The following is a 12,790-nucleotide window of genomic DNA, read 5'->3' on the forward strand; positions in this document are numbered from 1 at the left end:
GTTTCGCAAAGAGAGGGCGAAGTTTCGGTCTGGTCTGGTCTTCGCGTGTCCGGTCTCATTTGTCCGGGTGGGCCTCGTGTACGGACGGTCACGCAGGGTACAGCTGGTATTTAGGGGAGACAAAGATATACATGAGAAAGAGAAACGAATATTAGACAGATTTAAGAACTCTGGATGAAAAAAAAAAAAAAACTCCAATGCATTTCAGCACACATTGCCATTTTCCTTCCAAAAATACTCTTAATGAATATTAAAAAAATGGTACCCACACATTTATAATGTGAATGTATAAGTTAACTCCCCGTGTAAAATATTATTTTCCTTATTATTTAATATGGCATTAGGTATCCTATTATTTTTGCTACGTGAGGAAGCAGTAATGGAGATCACGTGAATGTTTTTGGGACACGACAGACATTACAATTCGCAACGGTTACTTTGCGTGTCATTGTGAGTGTTTCTCTCTCTTCCCTTTTTCCCTTTACCCAATATCAGAAACCTTCCAAGTTGGTCTTAGGCGCAAGAAAAATCACATACCCATTTGTGTTTTGCAATGGGATCTCGAAGAAAATCAGTGAAAGAGAAAGCTCAAGAAGAAGAGGAAGAGGAACAAGCAGTGGTGTTGAAAACTACAAAAGTGGTGGAGTATTTGGTGCCAAAGATGTCAATTGAGCTTCTTTGCAAGTTTCCGGATAACTCTGCCTTTGACTTTGATTACTCTCAGAGCACAATATGGTCTCCTTTGCTTCCCACACCCTGCAGTCCAATGGATTTGGATCTCATAACTCCAAGGAAGCTTTCCTATGAGATGGGTTTGGGAGCAAGGTGCAGTGTCAAGAAGGAGGGTTCAAAGCTTAGGAAAAAGTTCAATCTCAACCTTCATTTCATCAACAAACATGGCAAGAGCAAGAACAAGAAGCTGTCTTCTGATTTCTCACCGACACCCTTCAAAGGTGCTTGCAACCCCATCATGAACAAGGTGATTTTTGTTTTACATTTTAGTTTTGGTTTATTTTTCTTTTTCCCATTCAGATTTTGCTTTTCGATACGTGGAGGTTGAGAAACATTTTGGAAATTTGAATATAGGCATTGTTTTTATCGACTCAAAGTTTGTGATAGATGCTGACAAAAGAAACCCTGTTAGGAACAAAAAATTAGTAAAGTATGATCACTTGGATGAGAAAAATGCAGCATAATGGAAGTGTGACGCATCTAACAAACTAGCCAACTCACTTTATTTTTTTAGGTAATTATAAGCTTGAGCTGATCATTTATCTGAGTTTCTGGCATTTTTTTTATGGTAATGTTTTATGGAAGTTGAATTTGTTTTTTTTTCCTTGATGTTGAGAAATCTGAAATTCTGATTAAATCTGTGAAAGAAGTTATATATATAATTACCTTCAAAAACCTTCTGTTATGAAATTATTTTCCATATACTTTTTCATACAACTGTTGAGATTGTTTGGGGATGAAAGGGGCAAAATGTTGAATATCATTATCTATTGGAAATAATTTGCGTTTTTGGTTTGATGCAGCGATGGGTAAGAGCATTGAAAGCTGCTTCTAAACAGTTCAAGAAATGGAAGACAACGAGAGACCCCATAGCTCATGTCATGCTACCCAAATGATGTTTTTTAAATATTTGCCGAATGTTTTTACTATTTCTTAATTGTTAGTTGGTTTAATTATTTCTTTTTTGTTGTTGCCATTCATTTATTTATTCAATTTAATCTCCACATTAAGAAACTTTAAGTATTAAGTATTTCAGAGAATTTTGAAGGCTTAGAAAAAATATTGAGATTTATGGACTCTTCAAAATTGCTCACCCTATCAACAGTAGAAGAATGTTACTCTCGAATTTACTATAATCTTTTAGGAAGATGATATTTTGACACTAATTTTTGACATTATTTTGACACTGCACACGTGCCAAAATGTGGTTGGACAGTTTCAAATTAAAAAAAAACTGAAATAGGGGCATATTTGAAAGAAAAAACCAAAGTTTCTTTTTCTAATTTGAAATCGTCCAATCATATTTTGCCACGTGTACAGTGTCAAAATAGTGTCAAAAAATTGGTGTCAAAATGTTATTTTCCAATCTTTTAGTTGGTTTTGTTTTCATTGAAGATTTCCAAGCAACTAACAAATAGATATATATTCTACTTCTTTCGGTAATAGAGATATTGAACTTTGCTCGTTTTGGTTGTTCTTGTAGGTTAGAAAGGCAGAGTTAATTAGAAAATATCATTAATTAAAAGTCTAGACACTAAGTTATTTTAGACAATAACGTTAAAAGCTTACTAAGTTACGTAAACAGTAACTCGAAAATGAAAAGCACCAAGTTATTTTAATGCAAACAAAGCATGAAAATAAGCTACAACTATGCAAAGTATGTTAAACACGCCAAGAATAAAGCCATGCTCAAACATCAATTACAAGTTATATAAAAAGTTCAAAATTTCTTTAGAAAGATGCACATAAAAGTACAAAGTCGTATTTGATAAAGGTCAATTGGCCTAATCAACGGCCACAACAACAAACCCCTTAGCTTGAGCATGAATAAGCCTACTTGTCAACTTCAAAGAACGACCTCGTTCTTAAGAACCTCTTCCTCATCGGCAATTAGACATTATCAACCACATCCTTACCCATGCTAAATTGGCTCAGATCCAAGTCAATGTAGAAGTGAGCAGCTTGCCTCTTGCAGGTGCAAGTGGCTTGACCTGCATCGCAGACGGAGCATGACATAACCTTCTTATCCTTAGCTATATGATTCTTATTCTTCTTCTTGGAAGGCAGAACAGTGACCCCAAAGAAGTTTTTATAAGGGGCGACAAATAGAGGCTTTATGCCGTGTTTTTTTTCGTAAGATTTGAAGGAGATGATTTGAATAGATTTGAAGAAAAAATTTGTGAGAATTAGTGTAAGATTTGATTGATGTGATTAATTTAAAAAATTATTTTAATTAATAGAAATTAAAGATTATCAAAATACCCCTAATTATTAAAATAATATAAAATGTTATTTTTTAATGTTATATATAAATGTAAAAATGATGATAAAGAGAGCAAATTTATTAATAATTATTAAAATTAAATTTTAATTATTAAAAAAATTATAATGTAGTAAAATGAATTTATTTTTAAATGTAGTATTTGTTTGTAATATACTTTCTTACCAAGTAGTATCAATTTCTTTGTCTACGAAAGTGAGATTCATTAATTAAAAACAAACATATAACTAAGCGAAGTTATAATATTACATGACCTAAAAAAAAGTTCCAACATAATAACATACAAATATATTTGTAATAGTTCATGATGAGCTTGCTTTAGTGAGGTATCATTGCAATCTATTGAAACGATATTGTATTGGTATCCCTATTAGACGTCTTGCATGGGATGGATGCGAAGATAAAAAGTCGAAGCACTGTCTGAATAAATTCCCATCTTCAATGTTCATAGTCCGTAATAAGTTTTCAATTTCTTCTATAGTTGGATTCGATGATTGAATCCTAGCATTTACCAAGGATATTCGACGCTCCATGGTCTGTGTCTCTCGTTCAAGAGTAGCACATAGTCTTCTTGTTTGATTATTTACTTCTTGCAGTTCATTTATGTTTCGATCCATCTGATTTGCATTTCATTAAGTTGGCCAATAAATAAAAGTATGAAAGTTGATGTCAAAGATTATAACATTCAAAAATAGGTAATGTAAGTTATCAAACACATAAGTCAATTTAAGCAAAAACAAACCGTTAGATCATAAGCATAAACATTGCTTCAAAATTTAAGATGCATGAAAACAAATAAGTCATAATTACATTACACGTACATCTCATAATATAATAGTAATAAAACTACTTAGATAACACATCCTAACAATCACCACCCGATATCATTTTACTTAATTTATTCCACCGCTTGTGTGGTGGAAGTCCCATCAACCTCTTAACACATGTGGGGTTTCCATATAAGAAATCATAACATTGCTCTAGCAAGTTTTCATCAGCAATGTTCATACCACTCAACATTTCATAAATGTCGCCTTCTGTGTATGTGTACGTCGAGGTGCGACGGAGTATTTGATTTCTATCTTCCATTGTTGTTACTTGTTGCACAGCTACATCAGAAATTACACCAAAATGAACATTTGTAGAGCTAAGCACATTTGTGAAGCCATCCAGACTGGTCGTCAATTTATCAAATTGAGAATCAATGACATCGACCATAAGAGCCTTCCTTTTAGAGCCACGTGAGGATGAAGTTCCACCAGATGGGACGGAAGGCACATATTGAGTCTGCCTTGGACTATATTCATCCACAGATGGAGGAGGTGATGGTGGAGTTGGGTCTTTATACCCCATCCAATCAGGTTGTTCTGGAATGTACTCAATATTCTGATTCAGATCAACATTCACACGAGGCCTAACTCGTTGCCCACGTGCTTGACGAGCGGTCCGAACACCACTCCTAGTAGCTCGATCAGCCGCCCATAACCCCACCATTAAATCATAGTGTCTGATACTATTCACTCTCCACTTTGTGACACTTGGCTTCGACTGAAACAATATACATTACAAATATATTGGTTGATATTATGTGTTATAAGAATCCACAAAATATGAGTATTTATTTCAAAGTACCTGAATGAGGTCAATCTAAACTTCGTCCTCAGCTTGAAATGTCATACTTACGGGGTTCCAAGCAAATTCACTCAATCCACCAAAGAGGTCATGTACCTCATGCCATTTATCTGTCAAGACTTTTTGACGATTTTTAACATTATTTTTTGTAACTGCAACATACCCAGCGCTATGAAGATGATCAACTATGTTACTATATGCTTGGGATGTCCAACTTCTGTCAATCCTATTACCAAGTCGTGACTCCTCAATCATGGAGTGAAGAAAATGTGCGTCCATGTCCTCTATCCACTTCATGAACTCTCTAGTAAGACCAGAGGACTCAGGTGCGACTACCTTACCTCTGTTCATTTAATACCTATTTGATAAACAAAATGGTAAGAAGTTAAGATTAAACATCGATAATATAATGTTCTTGTCATAGCCATTACATCAAATACTCATACAACACAATAAAATACCACATAATAAAATACAATGACTAAGAGTTTTGATAATCTCGCCACATATGATCTGCTATAGAATCCCTGATACTACTACCAATCCTATGGTCGTCTTCTCTAAGTTGAGATGATGAAGCATTATGCTCTTCCCTTTCTTTCAACTCATTATCAACTTCATCAAGTAATGAGTCATTGTTATCCACGCCACAAAGGAAGTTGTGTAAGATACAACAAACTAATATAATGTCTGTCATTGTCTCCAATCCATAGTGTGGTTCAATGCCACTTGCAATTATAGGGAATCGTTTTTTCAACACACCAAAAGTTCTTTCAATAACATTTCTCAATGATGAATGTCGATGATTAAACAACTCGCATGCATTTTGTGGTCCTCTACGAGTATATTCTTTAAAGTGATATCTTATGCCTCTATATGGAGTCAAAACTGTGCTTTTCAACATAAATCCAGCATCACCAAGGTAGTATTTTCCTACAATTTTGTACATATGCAGGTATGTAGTCACCACTAAATAAAATCTTCAACATCGCAATTTAGAAACTAACCTTGGGGGATAACCAACGGATCATCTCTATCAAGAGCATTTTCTAAAATTCTTGAAACAAATGTAGTACCTTCCCACCCAGCAAGAATGTATGTGAATTTCATGTCAAAATCACACGCCGCAAACACATTTTGAGTCTACCAATCTTTTCTTCCTCAAAATCTCGAAGCATCAAATCTTGGCACCTTTACACGAACATGAGTATCGTCTATAGCCCCTAAACAATCTTATACATACAAATAAGAAGTCATCATAAAACTCAAAATTTGTTATCATCCTTTGATCAAAGAACATCTACAAATATGTTGAAATGAGTACCTTAAAGTAAGGGTAAAATCGATTGTTGTTCAAGACATATGGATGAACCTCATTTCCTGAGGGTTGAATTAGAAATTCAGATTCCAAAGTTAAGATAGCATCCAAGACATTATGAAAGTGTCTGCTAACCGTCGAACCAGATCGATGAAAGAAAAATGTGACACTTCGATTCTTAACATTATGGCCAATTATATGAAGAAATTGAGCAACTTGTTGCTCCACTATCGATCGAATGACGTCCTTAACTAACCCAGTTGATCTTAGTCTCTCACAAAGATTAATAAATGCCTCTGGATCCATCCTAATAATGTCGCAGCATCGATTAGTATGCACAAGATATGACATTAATTTCTCCCTACGACAGTCTTTTTCTAGTAGGAAATTCCTTACATTACTTGAATCACTTGAGTACATATTCAAGATACTCAACGCATGTCCAAGAATGCATAACATTGCTAGTGCAACCATTGAAGTGGTTATTTGTAATTGTTGACGTAACATTGTGACTATATTGAAGTCTACACCAACCACATCATCATTTATATCTTCATGGTCCAAATATGATATATCTAATTTTTCTTCCATCTATATTTACTTAAACAAATTTACATACAATTAATAAAATCATGCATTCACATGTTCATTAAACATAGTTCATTCATTCATTCATATATTCATATATCATATCTTCATATATTAAATAAATATTATACATGAATACATTAAATAAATATTACTCATTAAATAAACATAATACATTATTACATTAAATAAATATAATACATTATTATATTTACATAATCACTTATAAAAAAAAGTAAATAAAATAACACGCATTCATATATATTCAAAGATAGGTAACGACATACCTCTTGAAGACTTATCAAATTTTAATCAAGATTGAGCAAACACAACTACAATGATCCTGCAATGCAATGTCACTCAATATTTGTCCACAAGATTATGTTAAACTTCGTCAACCTAATAAACCAAAGATGGCAACATAATTACGAATATATCGATATATTATACATAATCAAAAGTTTGTTAAGCATGATATACCTCACTGAAATTCAACCAAATCAAGAGCCACAAATAACTTGGCTGCCCTTCAATGATAAAAAGCGAAAGAAGCACCAAAAATTCCAATGCAAAGAAATCAATTTTTCCTTAACACACTTTCACAACCTTCAGTACCCACCACCCACCGTGCTCTTTGCTACCACCTGCAACACAATACAAATTTGTTAACAACCTTTCCCCCACTACGAAAATTAGTTAGCTAAATAGCTTCACACTTCAACAACCTTAGTTACCTTCAAAAGTGCAACACAAAGATCCAGTACCCCCCTCCCACAAGGTTCACAACACTAGCTCCAGGATGTTTCACCTAACTCCTTCAACTGCACTGATGGAAGAAGACTCCAAGGACGCTGACCGAGAGGCGATGCGAACCTCCTCGAAGCTTCTCCGACGATGAACGAAGCAGCGGAATGATGAAAACGAAGCTCTAAAAGAGCTGACTGGACGGATATGGAACATGAACGCAATAAAACCCTAGAAAAGAGGGGAAATTGGATTTAGACCGATTAAACGGTGGAACTCGAAGTTTAATCGGTGAACAAGGTTTGGATCGGTTCAACAAGGGTTTTAATCAGCTAAAATGAAAGGAAATGGAAAAATAAGAAAGAAACCCTAGGTTTTGGATGAAGATGTTCGGTGAAAATGAAAGAAAAGTGACCGGAGGTGATGAGTCTGTGAAGAAATTGGTAAATCTGTGAGATCTGCAAAGAGGAAGGTGTTTGGGCTGAGGAACCTGTGAGGAGAGTTTCCAATGGCTCGAGGAAGAAGACTCGAGAATGAGATGCGTGTCTCTGATGCGCGAGAGAGAAATTGCCTCAGCTGATGACACTATGGCGCTGACGCAAGCGATGTGATATGTGGCAGTAAAGGAGTGGTCGATGGTGGATGAGAGAGAAGCACTCGTGGATAATTGGAAAATGAAATAACGAAGTGTGCTTTGGAAGGAGGCTAGAGGTCTTTGGACTCTCTAGCCAATGACTTTNAAGGGAGAATTATTTTCTGAATTAGAAAACCAAATTCTCATAAATCTCAAAAGTAGGAAATACAATGAGGAGCTGGGTATTTATAATGACCAATGCTCCTTGCAAGCTACACTACAAATACAATAAAATGTAAATTTAAGAAAAAGAGGACTACGTCAGGGAGGATTCCATCATACCCTCCCTCTTAAGAAAAGATTTGTCCTCAAATCTGGCAATCGCCTTATGGAAAGGCTCCACATAGTCTTGGGAGCATGGCCATCTTGAAGTGGCCTTATTCTTGGAGATCCACTTTTCTTCCTCCTGGATCAAAGACAAATCTGCAATATGCATCAAATATATCTTCAAATAATACCAATCCAAAAAAGAAATTTTCGACAAAAACAAGAGAATAAGAACTCCTAGTATTTTGATTTGTAATCTTTGAAAATGTTTGAAGTCCAAATTCAATATTGTCTTGAGTTACTTGTTTTCTTGAAGATAACAATAATTCAAGATTTGAATTGCCATAGTTTGAAAATGTTTTCACAAAATATGGAATGACAATTGGTTGGAAAGAGAAATCAAAACTTGAAGATTGAATAATGATGGGAAAAGATTGAAAACCTTCCCTTTTAAGATTGGGTTCTATGGTTGGAGGCAAAATTGCTCTTAGTAAGACTTCCTCCTTTTCTTTCTTTTCCCTTTCTTGTCTTTCCTCTTCTTGTTCTCTTCTCTCTTTTTCTTCTCTCTTTCTCTTCTCTTCTTCTTTCCTCTCTTCTCTTCTTATTCCCTTTCTTCTCTCTTCTTCTTCTCTTCTTAATTCCTCTCTTCTCTCTTTCTCTTTTCTTCTTTCCTTTCTTCCTTTTCTCTTCTCTCAATCTCTCTTTTTCTTTTCTTATCCTTGATCTCTTTAAGTTTTGCCCCAAATTCTAACTCTCTCCTAAGAAACCCATGATCATTTAAACTCTCAAGAAAGATTTTTCCATTTTCAATGCAATCTTTAATTAATTCTAGNTTTCTTTTAATNCTTGAAGGCACAAACTTTCTTCTCATGCAAGCTTTTAAATCACACCAATCATGAATGGGAAACTTCCTACCTTTCCTAACATTATATTGCCTTTCATCCCACCACTCTCTTGCATGTTTTTCTAACTTAGAGAGATAAATGCTAAGAACATAAGATTGACTCTCTCTATAAAACCAAGGATCTATTTTATCAACCTCTTTTTCCCAAGCTAGGTATGTTAATGCACCTATGTCTTTACCAAAGATTGAAAGATTCCTAGCTTGTTTAAACTTTTCATCAACATTATCTAAACTAGACACCCTATATGAACTAGAAGACCTAGAAGAAGACCTATAACAAGACATCTTTTTGTTTAAAATCAAAGTACAAGACTCAAAAGAAACAAACAATGAAAACAGACTCTAAGACCCCTAAAACGTACGGACTCTAATGTGACAAAGGTCACACCTAACGTGAAACATAAAATCAAAAGCAATAAAAAGAAAACAATTAAAGTTGCCAAGAGTTGGAAAGAGCACTAAGAACTCTTCCAATCTACTTGGACTTTATAAGAGACCTTTTACAAAACAGAAACTAAAACTACGTGACAGTGGGCTGACACAAGCCCATCAAATACAAAAAAACATAAAAAAAAATACAATTGAATTGAATCCTATACTACGGTGCTGGTTCCATCTTGCAGGAAAATCACGTGCCCCATCTGGCTTCTGGACAACTTTTTTCTTTTTTTTTTTTTTGGACAGCTTTGGAACTCTCTTGTTTGCTTGTACAACTTCAATTATCTTGAATCTCCTACCCAGTCCAATCCCACCAATACACATGCACAGTTTTAGTCATTGTTCCTAGCTAATGAACTGCAAGGGACAAACAGATATAAGATGAAGAATCCTCCCTTTCTCTTGGAATGGTGTAGTTGATGCAGCAAAATTATCCTAGTTGCTCTCAATTTGCAATCTGATTCAAAATGATGCTGCACAGATACATCAAATAGCAATCAACAGGGTATTCAATCAATTATAATCTACGGCCAAACAGAAATGATGATATTAAACACTTCCCATTTCTCATGCTATTTCTAGCTGTTGGGTTTCTTAAACTGCATCATGAACCTCTTTGCTTTTTGAACTACCCTGCAACTTCACTAAACCGTGGTTCAAACTTTTAACCAGATAAACCAGATCAGCCAATTAACTAGATTCACTAAATTGCTGCTCAAAATTCATGCATTCTCATATTCCAATCTNATTAACNTCATCAATTCAGCTTTGCACAAATTGTTCACATTAAAGCTAGCAGCACATTCACAAGGAACATGTACATTTAACCAGATGCAAATGAATGTGATTCAGGGTTGAAACCAGATGAATGCCATACAATGCAGAACAGATTCAATTCAGAATTCAAGTTGGCTAATCCTAGTCTGCAACAAATATCATACCAGATTCCACACTTCAAATATTGCTAAGCAAGGACATTCTATAACAGCAATAGTTCAGACAAAACAACAACAATTTAAGATGAAATACTCCCTTTAGTTCAACACTTCACAACAGATATGTTGTTGCTACTGTTTGCACCAACTATACTCTACACAAACTGAATCCCGATCAAAGCAACTTTGTAGAGATCAACCAAAAAGAAGGTTGCACAGCTTTAGATAGTTAGCATAGTTCAATTTCACAACTTATTTCAGCACTTAAACAAGAACACTCTCAACAAGAAATTTGGCTCTTAGATGCAGCCACACAAAGCTCACTAACTCAAAACTATTTCTAAAGGTTTCTCTTTAAAAACATGAAACACACAAATGAAGGTTTGGAAGGGAGATTCTCCCTTGTCAGTTCAAGGTTGGAGAGTCTTTTAGACCACCACCACCTAAGATGCTACCAAGCACACAAACCTCTTTCAAAATTTCAAAACCAAGAATGAAAGTGCTTCTCAAATAGGCAAAGGTTTAAAGTAAAGGAATGACAAAACAGGACAGATCAAAGCAATGAGAATGGACAACACAACAAACAGACCCAAAGAAACTCTAGATCAGATTATAAAAGCAAGAAAAAGCTTTAATTATGAACAGCGGATCAGAGTTTACTTGATGTAGACACAACCAAGACAACCAAGATGACAAGCAAATAAAAACAAGCTATTTAGAACAGCTGGCACTCAAATAGAACCTATGAATAGCTCTAGAACATATTAAAACACAAGAAAATAAAAACAAGTTGAATCATACATGAACAAACAGATTTGCAACTGAAATAGAACAATGAATGGCCAATGATGTTTACTCCAATCAAATTAAATGAACCAGAAACAGGAGAGAAACATCAAGAGTAAAGCTGTGTTGTGAATTGCACTTGCCACTTTGCTTTTGATGTGGTTCAGTCAATACTTCTTTCTAATTGTTTTTTTTTTAAATCTCAAGTACTCATGCTTTTTCACTTTCTTTTGCTACAATTCACAACGTATAATTTGATTTCTGTTCCAGTTCAAGTTCAACTTCACAAGATATGAGTCATGCACAATTGATTCAACACAAAGAAAACCACAGAATTTTTTAAAAAAAAAAAATACCAAATGGAAAACACAAATGACTCTAAGATATGATGAAAATAGAAGCTTAGTAGTAAACTAATACCAAGCAGAACAAACACACACTCAAAAAAAATATTAACATAGACTTCAAAGAGAAACCAGTTTCGGTGTAACTGGCAAAAGAGATATTGATGCTGCTGTAAGCATCTTGCACCCAAGCTCAATGCAACATTTCATAGCTTAATTGGTGTGCATTTGCTATTCACAAGCAGATTCAACTTTCAACTCACAGGATTTCAAAAGTGCAACACAATTACATGTAATGGACAACATCAAAACTCAAGACAGCTTCAAATAAATGAAATGACATTAAAACTACTATTGAAGTCTGTCATCAAGCTCGTTCACTTGAATGTCACTGCTTATGATGATGTACAAATCTTACTCAAAGCCATAAACTCAATTGAATCACAGTTAAACTCAGAGTTAACTGACAATTAAAACAAAGCAACACGACTTTGACATAACAGAAATGGATTTCTCAAGCAAAAGACTCAAACACTTGGATTCACCGAATAAAATGATCAAAACTAGACTCGACTCAAAGCACAGAACGAGCACAGATTAATCAAGCTTATGGAAACTTAAAGACACGAACAACACAACACAAAATGATTTGGACAACGCCAGAAATTAACACTGAGATTTGAACAACACAAATGACAGTAAAGGAATATGATGAACAACTCAGAAATTAACGAAAACAGCACAATATACTCAGAATCAAAATCAAAACAAGACAAAAACGCGAATCAAAATCATATGAAACTCAAACAAGACGGAATCAATAAAACACGAAACAGTGAAACAAAATTAGAGATCGAGATACTTATCTCTTGTAGCGTGGACGAACCGAAGCTCTGACTACCACTTGATGGAAGAAGACTCCAAGGACGCTGACCGAGAGGCGATGTGAACCTCCTCGAAGCTTCTCCGACGATGAACGAAGCAGCGGAATGATGAAAACGAAGCTCTAAAAGAGCTGACCGGACGGATATGGAACATGAACGCAATGAAACCCTAGAAAAGAGGGGAAATTGGATTTAGACCGATTAAACGGTGGAACTCGAAGTTTAATCGATGAACAAGGTTTGGATCGGTTCAACAAGGGTTTTAATCGGCTAAAATGGAAGGAAATGGAAAAATAAGAAAGA

At 35.0% G+C, this 12,790-nt stretch overlaps 2 protein-coding genes across 2 annotated transcripts; one reads left to right on the forward strand and one right to left on the reverse strand.

The window, feature by feature from the left end:
• Positions 1-380: 380 nt before the first annotated feature.
• Positions 381-1,752, forward strand: LOC106779969. The gene is made up of 2 exons (XM_014668188.2): positions 381-979; positions 1,536-1,752. The coding sequence occupies exons 1-2, from the start codon at positions 554-556 to the stop codon at positions 1,626-1,628; spliced, it is 519 nt and encodes a 172-aa protein (XP_014523674.1). The 5' UTR covers positions 381-553; the 3' UTR covers positions 1,629-1,752.
• Positions 1,753-5,126: 3,374 nt separating this feature from the next.
• On the reverse strand, positions 5,127-5,755 carry LOC106779934 (protein ALP1-like). Its single transcript, XM_014668153.1, has 2 exons — positions 5,653-5,755; positions 5,127-5,578 (listed from the first exon to the last, which is right to left on the reverse strand). Exons 1-2 carry the CDS (start codon positions 5,753-5,755, stop codon positions 5,127-5,129), a joined length of 555 nt encoding a protein of 184 aa, XP_014523639.1.
• Between the last annotated feature and the right edge of the window lie 7,035 nt (positions 5,756-12,790).

Source organism: Vigna radiata, unplaced genomic scaffold (assembly GCF_000741045.1).
Source record: "Vigna radiata var. radiata cultivar VC1973A unplaced genomic scaffold, Vradiata_ver6 scaffold_70, whole genome shotgun sequence".
NCBI lineage: Eukaryota > Viridiplantae > Streptophyta > Magnoliopsida > Fabales > Fabaceae > Vigna > Vigna radiata.